The sequence below is a fragment of the Amaranthus tricolor genome, chromosome 16, assembly GCF_026212465.1.
Source record: "Amaranthus tricolor cultivar Red isolate AtriRed21 chromosome 16, ASM2621246v1, whole genome shotgun sequence".
Classification (NCBI taxonomy): Eukaryota; Viridiplantae; Streptophyta; class Magnoliopsida; order Caryophyllales; family Amaranthaceae; genus Amaranthus; species Amaranthus tricolor.
Window position 1 is genome coordinate 4,560,138 of NC_080062.1, and position 13,208 is coordinate 4,573,345.

Sequence of the window (13,208 nt, forward strand, 5' to 3'; positions counted from 1 at the left end):
TATCCAATAACAGAACCAAGTTTGATGCAAGGGCCAGACCATGTGCCTTCCTTGGTTATCCACCACATCAGAAGGCTTACAAAGTCCTTGATCTTCTCACCAACAAAATTCATATTTCCAGGGATGTTGTGTTCCATGAGCAACATTTTCCATTCCATCACCATACCTCAACATCTGAACTTGCCTTCATGCCCTTCCATGATATCTTCTTGCCTAATACCACTCCTCATCCATCTGGCATACCAAATGATGAACCAGACATTTTTCAAAACCTTGGTACTTCTCCAGACAATAATCAACCTTCTCCATCTCCTGATCTGTTCATGACTCTCCTGAAATACCTATTCTTTCTACCATTTCATCTTTCGAGATTAATCAATCTACCAAAATCCATAAACCTCCTTCATATCTCAGTGACTATCTCTGCCCAACCATATCTTCTTCCAACTTCAAATGCAATGCAGTTGAATATTCTAGCTTACCTCAGAAACATCAAGCCTTGTTAGCTCATAGTTCACAGATTCCAGAGCCTACATCTTTTTTGGAGGCAGCTTCTGATCAAAATTGGGTCAAAGCAATGGAGTAGGAACTAAAGGCTTTGACAGATAGTGAGACTTGGGATGTTGTACCCTTACCAGCACACAAGAAACCCATTGGTTGCAAATGGGTATATAAACTCAAGCTCAAATCTGATGGAAGTATAGAAAGGTTTAAAGCTAGGCTAGTGGCAAAGGGGTTTACACAAAAATATGGTGTTGACTTTGAAGAAACCTTCTGCCTGTCATTAAAATGCCTACCATCAGATGTTTACTAGCATTAGCAGCACAAAAGGACTGAGATTTACATCAATTAGATGTAAACAACGCTTTTCTTCATGGAGACCTACATGAGGAGGTCTACATGAAGATGCCTGAAGGAGTTCCAAATCCAAATGGCTATGTTTGCAAGTTGAAAAAGTCCCTCTATGGGTTAAAACAAGCTTCAAGACAATGGTTCTCTAAATTGGTTAAGAAGCTACAAACTCAAGGATTTGTTCAATCCAAAATGATTACTCTTTATTCATCAAAAGAGAAGGTGATCAGTTGACTTTGGTTGCTGTTTATGTGGATGACATCATTCTTACAGGGAATCACACACCTATAATTCTGGCTTTAAAGCATCATTTACACACAACCTTCAGCATTAAAGATTTGGGTGCTCTTCATTTCTTCTTAGGCATGGAGATATGTAAGACTTCTGCTGGTATAATCTTGACGCAACACAAATTCACAAAGAAATTGCTACAATTCAGTGGTCTTGATCTATCCAAAAGAGCCACCACTCCACTCCCCACATCTTTCAAATTACATCCAGATGTAGGAGACCCTTATTTTGATCCAGCTTTCTACAGATCATTAGTTGGAAAGTTAAACTTTCTTACTCACAGCAGGCCTGATCTTACTTTTGCTGTTCAGACCTTGAGTCAATTCATGCAAGATCCCAAGGTTCCTCATATGCAAGCCCTACACCATACTCTGAGATATGTTGCTGGTTCCATTGGCCAAGGCATTCTATTAAAGGCTGGTGAACGCATTTCTCTTATTGGATATTCAGATTCAGATTGGGCTACTTGTCCCATAACGAGAAGGTCCATAACTGGGTACCTTGTTTTGTTTGGTGGCTCACCAGTTTCATGGAACAGCAAGAAACAGTCCACTATATCCAAGTCTTCCACAGAAGCAGAATATCGTGATATGGCTGTTGTTGCTTCTGAAATTACTTGGTACGCTTACTAGACGAGATTGGAGTATCAAATTTAAAACCAGTCACTATATACTGTGATAATCAATCAGCTATTAGCATTGGAAAGAATCCTGTGCACCATGAGCGTACAAAACACATTGAATTAGATGCTCATTTCACTCGAGAAAAGGTCCTAGATGGTCTGTTACAGTTGCAATATCTTCCCACTGCTCAACAGTTAGCAAATGCATTCACTAAGAATTTATCTGCAGCACAACTACAGTACTTGATGACCAAGCGAGGTCTCGTTCAAACTACCATCCCTAGCTTGAGGGGGGGTATTGGGGATGATACATCCAGCTCAACAATTCCACCACAAGCTGGTTGACGTTTGTTACAATTCGGTTACTAAGCTACCAGCTCAGACACCTCCTTTTATTCCAACAAAGCGTATATATATATAATAGTTAGCCTTCTTCATATAGATATAGATAAATAAACAGATATACAATGATTATGTAATAGAAATATTCACACTCCCTTCTCTGTATCTCCTTCATATTACATTTCAATGGCAGTATGGATAACGAGTATGAATTTTGTCTTTCTTCACAAATTCTATTAAAAACTATAAAAAGTTAATATTAATATAATTTACATTGAAACGAATCAAATAAGATTTCACTTGACTATATTTCAACTTATAGATTAATAGTAATTCTAAAATACACACTCAACTTATTTTATTAACTTATATCCATCTAGTTTATTTAATCACTTATTTTTTTCCATACCCCATAGACAAGTATTATACTCCCTCAAATTTATAGGTGGTCCCGTTATTTTTTAATATTAAAAATGCCCAATATTGCACAAGGGTCTACTATTTTAGGTGGTCTCCTCCGATTCTTAATATTAAAAACACCCAATATTACACATGAGTTTACTATTTTAGGTGGTCCCCTCATTTTCTTAATATTTGTGCCCAAATCAAATAGGACCACTAAATTAAATTTGAAGGAGTATTACGTGTATAGTTGGTGTTAAAAATCTAAATTAGAAAGAATCAAATTTGTCTCATATAAAATATATACCACATTTTTAGATAAAATTTTTGGTTCAATTTTCATTGACTCTTCTCTAACCTTTGCACGACCATTTACTTAAGAAGACGTTGAATTTACATAAGATTCTCATCCAACCCACACGGCGGGAAAACGCGGCGAAGCTGTGTAAACAGTTAACAACGGTTTATCTTAACGGTCAACAACATGGTTGATAATACAGACAAGATTCTTAAAGTTATTAAATCTTCCACCATTCCCAAATAAAATGTATATTCAATTCATTCAAACATTAAAAAATCCAACCATTCTCCAATTATATTCATGTAATATTTTCTTATTCGGATAAAGAAACCAACTTTATTATCTACATTAAATTAAAAATATAAATACTCATCCATTTCTTGCTCAAAAACATTCAAATCAAAAATCAAAATCATCCCCATTTCTCAACTCTCAAAACCCATTACCCTTTCCCAATCAAAATCCAATTTTTGATCAAATCAATCATTTTTTTGGCTAGAAAATATCAAAAATCAATTGGGTATTTCATAAAAATGGCTGGGAGTAGTAGTACTCATCATAATTACAAAATGTTTATGTGTTTTAATAGAAAGTTTAAGATCAATGATACACGACCACCATTTGATGTTGTAGAAGCATTTACAATTTATTCTGAGAAAAATGCCCATATGAATCAATCGCAACTACGTCGTTTTATGATTGAGTTTCAAGGAGAAGATTTAACGGAAGATGAATCTAATTGTCTTCTTAATGAGATTCTTCGTCGTCGAAGACATTTGACCAAATTTACAAAACATCAGTTGAGTCTTGAAGATTTCTTCTTTTTTCTATTTTCTGATGATCTCAATTCTCCTCTTAATACCCAGGTAGTTTTTTGATTTTATTTACTGTTTTATTGATCATTTTATTGAATTGATTTTTTTTTGTTGTTTTTTTAGTAATTTTATCTTTAATTTTAATGGGCATGAATGATGATATTTATAAATGTATTGAATCAACATTATGTTGGTATTATGAGCTTTGAATTTTGGATTTTGTAAATAATCGCTATAAGGGTAAGGGTGCGTTTGTCTGATCCTAAACCTTGCGTAGATGGGAGCTATTGATGGCGTTAAGGTGAGGGAATGGAATGGATGGATTTGAATATGTTGATTGGATTTTTCAAGAGGAGAAGTGAATGGGTTAGTAGTTTTTTAAGACATGAATTAATAAGGGTTACTGTTATTGATTTGTTAGTTGCTCACAAGATACATAATCATCATCATCAACCTAATATCCCGCTCGAAAATAGGGTCTGGGTGAGAAAAGGTGACGAAAAATTCATACCTATACTCCCCTTAAAGAAAGGACTAGAAGAATGTAGTCAATTTACCCCAAAAAGTAAAAGCCCAATATTAAGACAAATATGAATGACATTGTTCCCTCAAGATAAACCTACCTGCAGAAAAAGAACATTAGCAAAACAAGTTACATGATCAACAACCAATAAATTCAATCTGCTATCTTATAAGTAATTGATTTATAAATCATAAATGTTATCAACAATGTAATTTTCTTTTGGGTGGAGTACCCATTTTATTGCCAATCAGTGCTACTCCGTCTATCACTTAGACTTTGCCCCATTTGTTAGAAAGGACCTTTTTTCTCAAGGAAATAAAAGTGTCCTGTTGTGGTGTTTATACTAGTTTTGTGATAGAATTGCTAAATTTGGGTGGTTTTAGGGATTAGAGTGGAAATACATTATTGAAGAAGGTTATTGTTGTGTAAAATGGTACTAGTGTGGGAAACGACATTAGTTTTGTGATTTAAATGCTTGATTGGTAGTGTTGACTTATGTACAAATATCTATAATTGAATTTTTGGAGGAAAATGGACTCAAGGTATGAAAGATTCTTCTTGACTTGGGTTGGTTTGATTCTTTTGAAGTTTTTGAGACTATTTTGGAATTCCCTTGCAAAAGATGGTTGAGGGGACACTTGTGGTAGAAATGGTGTTTTTTGTGTATGTGAGAACACTCCCTTTCAAATTGTCTCGATAATTTGAGATCGTTGCTTGAAAGTAAACCATGGAAGTATAGGAGAATACAATAATTTGTGCAATAATTGTCAAACTCAATGGAAATTTCCGTAGTTTTGGTTCAAAATGAATTGTAACTTCTGGTTAAGTTGAGTTGGTTCCTTGACAATATTACTTAAGACTTCCTTTGTACTATTACTGCGTGCAAAACTTTCATTTAATTTAAAAAGGCTCAATCATTTTGTTTTTCTTAGTTGACAAAATCTTGTGATTATTTCATGTGGGGAATGTGTAACTTCTGTTCTTGACATACTACATATGTTATTCACAGGTGCACCAAGATATGACTGCTCCTATGCAACATTATTTCATATTTACAGGTCATAATTCGTACTTAACCGGAAATCAGCTCAGCAGTGATTGCAGTGATGTACCGATAATTAAGGCACTGCAGAGAGGAGTTAGGGTGATTGAACTTGATATATGGCCTAATTCCGCTAAGGATGATGTTAATGTTCTTCATGGAAGGTGTTTTCTCGTATCTGTCTTGTCCTGAATATGCTCTTTTGTGTTGTGTGTAACTTGTATTTCCTCGAACCTTTTTAGTTTTCTAATGTCGTCTTTTGTTTCTAGGACCTTAACAACTCCAGTGCCGCTCATCAAATGTTTGAAGTCGATAAAAGAACATGCTTTTGCTGCATCTTCATATCCCGTGATCATAACTTTGGAAGACCATCTTACGCCCGACCTCCAAGCTAAAGTTGCAAAGGTAGTTTACCAAACTTTTCGTTTTTCTCTACATGAAATCGATGATTTATGCATTTTTTGATAAGGGTATTGTCTCACTGGCCGCAACTTCCTCATCTCTTTTGATATGGGTATGGTCTGCCGTCATCTCACCCTCTCTAGACCAAGATCCTAGCTTTTATGAGCGGGATATACTAAATATGATGATGTAGAAAGAATAATTTGTGAATTACAGCCTTAAAATTTAGCACTTTTGCAAATTACAACCACGCACCAAAGTATCAAAGTCTACAGCGTTCTGGCGTATCACAGAATCCCTCCATTTTAGAGGTCTGAATTTTAGGTTAAGTGATCGGAGTTCTGTGATTTGGTCTGAACGCTATAGACTTTGACGCTTTGGTGGTTGTAATTTGCAAAAAATAAACATTAAGACTGTAATTCGCAAAAGTTTAAAACTTTAAGGTTGTAATTCACATATTATTCATGTAGAAATCGATGATTCTTGCATTTTTTTCCTCATGTGATGTATTAGCTTTTGATCCTAGATGGTAACTGAAGTATTTGGGGAGATGTTATTCTGTCCCGAGTCTAAGCACTTGGAACAATTTCCTTCACCCGAAGAATTGAAGTTTAGAATCATCCTGTCCACCAAACCGCCAAAAGAATACCTCGAGGAAAAACAAGCCAAAGACAAAGGGAGCGCCTCACCAGGCTCATCCGGGGATGATGCACAGCCCAACGAGGCAACAGGCGACAGTGAAAGCGATCCAGATGATGATGATAGTGATGTTGCAGCAAACGGTAAACCTGATCAATCAATTGCACCACAGTATAAGCGTCTGATTGCTATTCACGCGGGGAAACCAAAGAATGGCTTGAGACAAGCACTTAGAACCGGTTTGGATAAAGTCAGACGTCTTAGTTTGAGTGAACAAGCACTTGAAAGGGCAGCTTCAAACTATGGACCTGATGTTGTTCGGTGAGTTGTTTTTGGCTTGGTGTACGCGGCTCTCTTACGCAGCAATTTCCGCTGATCTTCTCCTTTCAGTGTCTGATTGCTGTTCTTGCTGAATGCAGCTTTACACAACGAAACTTTCTTAGGATTTATCCTAAGGGAACGCGTATTCGATCTTCAAACTACGAGCCATTGGTTGGGTGGATGCATGGGGCTCAAATGGTTGCTTTTAATATGCAGGTATGTTGAATCTTTCTATGTATTGTGTGTGATTTTATTCGGCAACTTTTCAATCTAGATTTGTTGAGGCCGAAGATTCATAGTTCTTTAGTTTTGGAATATGATGGATTATATCAAAATGACTTGTTATTGTGAGTTGCTGATGATGTTTACTACCAAACTAACTAAAGGTCAATCGAAAACAACCTTATTGTTATCACTAGCATGGGGTAGGATTGCGTACATCCAACCCCCAAAAATCCCCCGAAAATCCCCCATAGGTGGGACCGTGGAAGCCCAATGGCACTAGGTAATTGCATGTTATTGTGAAGCTACAACCATCAGCTTAAGCTTTTGATCGAGTTGTTTCCTTGAAATAGTATTAAAAATCAACGTGATAGAAGATTTCCGATTGGAATGTCATCCACTCCTCATTACAAGTAGAATTATTTAGCGCCAGGTATGAGGAATTGAGGAGGGCGTATGCTGCATCCATACTTTTAGCTCAATAGGGTCTCGCGGAGAGGGCTAAAACCACCTGCTTAAGCTAATGGTTCCATACTCTCATTCATTCTATTTCTGATTTGATGCTTTGATCTGTAGTTTGTTGTTGCTCTTCATGTCTCAACTCTTAAATCATTGATATGAATATGAAGATTATATTGTTGATTTTCAATATTTTAGCCTATGAAACTAAGGCAATATGCTCTTTCTTGTCAAATGTAGGGATATGGTAAATCTCTTTGGTTAATGAGCGGAATGTTTCGATTAAATGGTGGTTGTGGTTATGTCAAAAAACCTGATTTTCTGATGAAACAAGGTCCAAACGGGGAGGTCTTTGATCCAAAAGCACAATCAGAAGTGAAGAAAATCTTGAAGGTCAGTTGATCAATGCTCATTTTATGTTCTAGCCAAGCGACGGCTCGGGGGCGGATCAAAAACTCAATAAGTTTTGTTTATATTGAAGGCCTATTAATTTTAGGGCTCGGTATGATCGAGCACCTCACACATGCCCATAATCACCCGTGCTACTACTGCTCTTCTTTGTGACACTTTGATATACCTTGCAGGTTAGGGTGTATATGGGTGATGGATGGCGCATGGATTTTAGCAAAACTCACTTTGACACTTTTTCTCCACCAGACTTTTATGTGAAGGTTAGTTTTACACCCAAGTTCAGATTTTTTAAGTGTCATTTGTTCTATCATTTTAGGTCATGAGACTGTTCATATATTACGGCTCCAACCATCAGCTTAAGCTTTAAGTTGAATTGTTCCTTCGGAGTTTGGCTATATTTACCCATTGGATAAATTACCCACTACTTATAGATTTCAAGAAATAGTGAGATCCAACTCACCAATACCAAATATATTTCAATTAGAATAATTTGCGAATTACAACCTTAAAGTTTTGGTCTTTTGTGAATTACAGCCTTAATGTTTATTTTTTGCGAATTACAACCATCAAAGTATTAAAGTCTACTGCTTTCAGGCCAATCACAGAATTTCAACCACTTAACCTAAAATTCCGACCACCAAAATAATCGGGATTCTATAATTTGGCCTGAAAGATGTAGACTTTGATCCTTTGGTGAGTGCAATTCTCAAAAAATAAACAATAAGACTGTAATTCGCAAAAGTGTTGAACTTTAGGGTTGTAATTCTCAAATTATTCTTTCATATATTAATTATTAATTGCTAGTTTATCGCTCGGGTCAATAAGTGTTTTCTGTTCCTTTAACATGGTTGGAGCCAGAGATATCTTATATCCTCGCAATTATGTAGTTTGTGCAATGAAGCATTCATTTTCCAAGCTAAATTGATTTCATTGTTTTCTCTTCTAATATGGCCAGCTACGCATACTAGGAGTTCCAGCTGATATAGCCAAGGTAAAAACTAAAATAATGGAAGATGAATGGACTCCTGTATGGGATCAAGAGTTCAAGTTTGCATTAACAGTTCCAGAATTAGCATTACTTCAAATCGAAGTAAGAGAATATGACATGTCGGAGAAGGATGATTTCGGAGGACAAGCATGTTTGCCTATATCGGAACTTAAGACTGGGATTAGATCGATTAGACTTTTCGATAGGAAGGGTGAAAAACTCCCTTCTGTTAGACTTCTCATGAAGTTTCAATTTGCTTAGCCCAATGTCACATGATTCGCTAATTGCCTTGCAAATTGCGAATCGAAAAAAGCGAATTATGGTCGGTTTTAGGCTATTTTTAAATGTTTTTAGTGAATTGCGAATTCAAAAGGCGAACTAACTAGCGAATTATGTGTCACTGGCTTAGCCTGCACGCTCCAGAATTAGCATTACTCCAAAGCGAATTATGGTCAGTTTTAGGCTACTAGTGTGTACTGTACTATTAAGTGTTAAATGTATAGTATAGCCAAGATCACTCCAATGAACCGAGTACTCAGAATGGAGAAACCGAAAGGATAGTAATGCATTGGAAATCTCTGTACTTAAAAAATGATTCCTGTATTTGTTGGTCTTTATTAGATCTTATGAAACTGGAATTTGAGACATTTTTTGATGCGATGTACACTATTTAGCAGGTCAAATTAGTGTAATGAGATAATGAGAACAGACCTTTATGCTCTATCATCAGCTTTGTTATAGAAATCTGAATACTAGTTGGCTTATTACTTCCTTCGTCACGTTTTCACACGTTCTTCTCAAATAGAATTTTTGAACTTTAACGTTAAACATGACAATAAAGTTTTAAAATATATATGTTTGGATTTGATAGATTTGTTTTAGTTTTTCAAATATTAGTTTTTACAATTTTTGGAAATTCACATTTGAAATTGTTTGACTTTTAAGTTTGAATTGAGATTTGTCAAGAAGGAAATGTAAAAAACAAATGGAAAAAAGAAATTATTTTTTTAGCAATGATAGTTTATATATACAACACAAGGTAATTAAAGTCGACACTTGTTTTGGATTGCATGTAGGATGAGAAAAGAGGTAAGGGTCGGTTGAAAATCAAACTCATAACCTTTTCAAAAAAGTTATATCTTTTTTTAATAGACTAAATCTGATTCTCAGTTTTAACTTAATAGTATTTTTTATATGGTAAAAACTTTTGCTAAAAGGAATCTTAGAAATTAATCTTATAGAATCAAATTAATTGCACTTTAATGCATTTATTACACCATTATATAATCAAATTATTCCTTATTTATTGCATTTGCAATGTCTAATTTTCTTTCCCCAAATTCCTAATATAAAAAATATTAAGGATAAAACTCAATGAGTCAATGTTGCAAATAAAATAAGTAGTAAATAGAGACATGATAATAACGAAGTGAATCACAATCAAATTATTTAATTAAATGAAGGATTGGAAAAGAATCAATAAGGCTAATTGATTTCAATTCTAAAAATAAAAATAAAAATTGATTTCATACCAACAAATCATTATATTATTTCTTTCCATATAAATACATGAAAATAAAATCAATGCGTGATAATTTTTTGCTATAAAAATTAAAAGTTACCGATTATAAGGTAGTTACCAAAATGGAAGTTATCAAAAATAAAGATTTTTTTCCCATTAATATAATAAATAAATATAACGTAAATATAAAAGGAGTCTCATTCTCTTAATCTGCACCATAAACCATCATCCAACACACACAAAAAAATTAAGAAACACTAAGTGTCAAAAAGTGAATCACACAAGTATGATAAACACGAAGAAGATAGTGACACTTTTTTGTTAATTGTAGTTGCTTTTTCTGTCATTGCAAAAGCGACACAATCTCAAGAAGCGGTTCAAAAAGCGTCGAGTGATGTGTCACAAATAAATGCCATTATTGATAAACATCATTGTTGAGGTCTGTAAGAATATAATTTCGTGACCTTCTTATTGCATCATTCACCATATATATACAATCAATAATCACTATTAATTTAGGCTATAATCTAGGCTATTAATGGTAAGGCTATAATTTAGGTATCTCATGCTATATTTAGCTAATACAAGATATATACAAATATTTCAAATCCTATAATATTCTAAGGTCTATCACACCCCCGCAGTCGAAACGGGAGGATGACGAACATTGAGACTGTTCCGGAAGTCCGCAAATAAAATAAGGGGCAACCCTTTAGTGAAAATATTTGCAATCTGATAACGTGAAGGCACATGTCGAACTCGTACTTCACCTCGTGCAACTTTTTCTCTGACAAAATGAATATCCATTTCAATGTGTTTAGTGCGCTGGTGTTGAACAGGATTCCCGGAAAGATAAATGGCACTGATATTGTCGCAATACACCATTGTAGCTTTCCGAACAGGACAATGTAGTTCGAGTAGTAGATTCCGAATCCAACTGGACTCTGAAACAACATTAGCCACCCCTCTATACTCAGCCTCGGTACTGGATCGAGATAAAGTAGGTTGACGTTTGGACGACAACGAGATCAGATTGTCACCCAAATAAACACAGTATTCCGATGTGGATCGTCTCGTATCAGGACACCCTCCCCAATCTGCATCAGTATAAGAGACTATATTTGCAATCGCGGAAGGATAAAGGTGTAAGCCAAGATGGAGAGTACCTTGAACATAGCGTATGATACGTTTGAGAGCATTCATATGTGCGTCTCTAGGGTCATGCATGTGCAGGCAAATCTGTTGAACTGCATACGAGATATCCGGCCTAGTAAACGTGAGATATTGCAGGGCACCAGCAAGGCTGCGATACTTTGTTGGATTCGCATATGGACCCCCCGTTGTAGCACTGACCTTCGACTTAGTGTCTACTGGAGTCGAACTCGGTTTACACGAACCCATACCAGCACGTTCAATAATTTCCTTGGCATATTTGCGCTGTGATAGAAACAAACCGCCTTTGTGTTTAGTTACACGGATGCCTAGAAAATAATTCAAGGAGCCCAGATCCTTCATTGCAAACTCAGTGCCAAGGTGATCCATTATAGATCTACGGAGATCATCAGATGAAGCTGTCAAAATAATGTCGTCAACATATAACAATAAGTAAGCCATATTAGACCCTTTCCGATAAACAAATAAGGAATTATCTGATTTACTGTTAGTGAACCCAATAGCAGACACAAAATCAGCAAATCTTTTGTACCATGCACGAGGGGCTTGCTTAAGGCCATACAGAGACTTCTTCAGTAAACAGACATAATCGGGATACATCATGCAGAATGTAGTTTTTCGTCTAAGTGTTGTCCCCCCTATACTTGCCTTGCGGATCCTGATGCTCCTGCTTTTTGGGGAAGATGCGGATGAATTATTATTATTTAACATTATATTGATTTAAATAAAATTACATAAATTAATAATTATTTATTTATTTTGCACTATGAGACCATCTTTAATTAGGCTGACTCTTTATATATTTTTAAAAAATATTGCAAGTAGGCATTAAAAATGATGTAAGACATTTAAGATATTAAAAATAGGTATAAAGGATACAATAAATAAGCATTAAGGATAATGTAAATAGACATTAAGAATATGGTAAGTAGGCATTAATCTTTATGGGTTGGATTTAAAATACATCTTTTAAACAGACGATCTCTCAATAGAATAGCTGCCGGCACATTCAGCACAATTAAGTCTAAATAGTTCATTTGACCTAATATAGGCCACAAAGAAAAATAACAACTTATTTACTAGTCTAGTCGCACAAATTATGCACTCTCCAATAGACCTGGTTAGTGGGCACTGGGCAGACGAGCGGGTGCGGAGAGGGAATTTGGAAAGCAATATATTTACACAATAAATTTGTGAAAAACGGTGTTTTTTAAGAAATGCATTAGATATATGAACTAAATAACTCAATTAATACAAATTAAAAAAATAAATAAAAATATGAGCTTTTTGTTTTTAAGTCATCTCTTTAAGAGACGGTCTCTTAGAAAAATAGCTGATATATTTATCGGGTGCAATGGGTTTGTAGGTTGGAATTTTTGGAGTAATGTTCGTTTCTTTTATGTTTTACTTGTTTTTAAATTTGCATAGACATTCCGCATAATATGACATAAAATTTGGTGTAATTTGATTTGTGCCTACATTTTTATATTTCTTCTTGTCTTTAGGATATAAATTCATCATATAAATTCCTATTTTCACTTTATAAAATCTCATTGGTAAAATCACTAAATAAATGTGTACGAAAAGTAATTAAAGTAAAATAAAAATAATACAGCAAACCAAAATGAATACAAATTTGCCATTAATAACTATCCTTAGATTAATAAGCGTTAACAAGGGAAGGAAACAAAAACGATTAACAAGAAAGAGAATGGGAATTAGAGTGGGAAAAAGAATAAAAGTAGAGAGAAAGACTAATTATTGGTCCTTGATGACGTAAAAATCCATTATATATCTTAGGGATGCAGGCGGGGCGGGTCTAATAGGAGACCCGCCCCATCCCCGCCCCATCGGGGAGGGGATGGGTCCCGGTTTGATGGG

General features: G+C 35.2%; 3 protein-coding genes across 3 annotated transcripts; 2 read left to right on the plus strand and 1 right to left on the minus strand.

The window, feature by feature from the left end:
• The first annotated feature begins 900 nt into the window (after positions 1 to 900).
• Positions 901 to 2,110, plus strand: LOC130802445 (uncharacterized mitochondrial protein AtMg00810-like). The gene is made up of 3 exons (XM_057666465.1): positions 901 to 1,081; positions 1,126 to 1,762; positions 1,840 to 2,110. Exons 1-3 carry the CDS (start codon positions 901 to 903, stop codon positions 2,108 to 2,110), a joined length of 1,089 nt encoding a protein of 362 aa, XP_057522448.1.
• A 951-nt stretch (positions 2,111 to 3,061) lies between these two features.
• LOC130803055 (phosphoinositide phospholipase C 6) lies at positions 3,062 to 9,355 on the plus strand. Its single transcript, XM_057667212.1, has 8 exons — positions 3,062 to 3,676; positions 5,158 to 5,354; positions 5,460 to 5,595; positions 6,119 to 6,552; positions 6,651 to 6,768; positions 7,474 to 7,626; positions 7,818 to 7,904; positions 8,600 to 9,355. The coding sequence occupies exons 1-8, from the start codon at positions 3,344 to 3,346 to the stop codon at positions 8,891 to 8,893; spliced, it is 1,752 nt and encodes a 583-aa protein (XP_057523195.1). The 5' UTR covers positions 3,062 to 3,343; the 3' UTR covers positions 8,894 to 9,355.
• Positions 9,356 to 10,784: 1,429 nt separating this feature from the next.
• Positions 10,785 to 12,038, minus strand: LOC130802446 (uncharacterized mitochondrial protein AtMg00810-like). Its single transcript, XM_057666466.1, has one exon. It carries the CDS (start codon positions 12,036 to 12,038, stop codon positions 10,785 to 10,787), a length of 1,254 nt encoding a protein of 417 aa, XP_057522449.1.
• Positions 12,039 to 13,208: the final 1,170 nt, after the last annotated feature.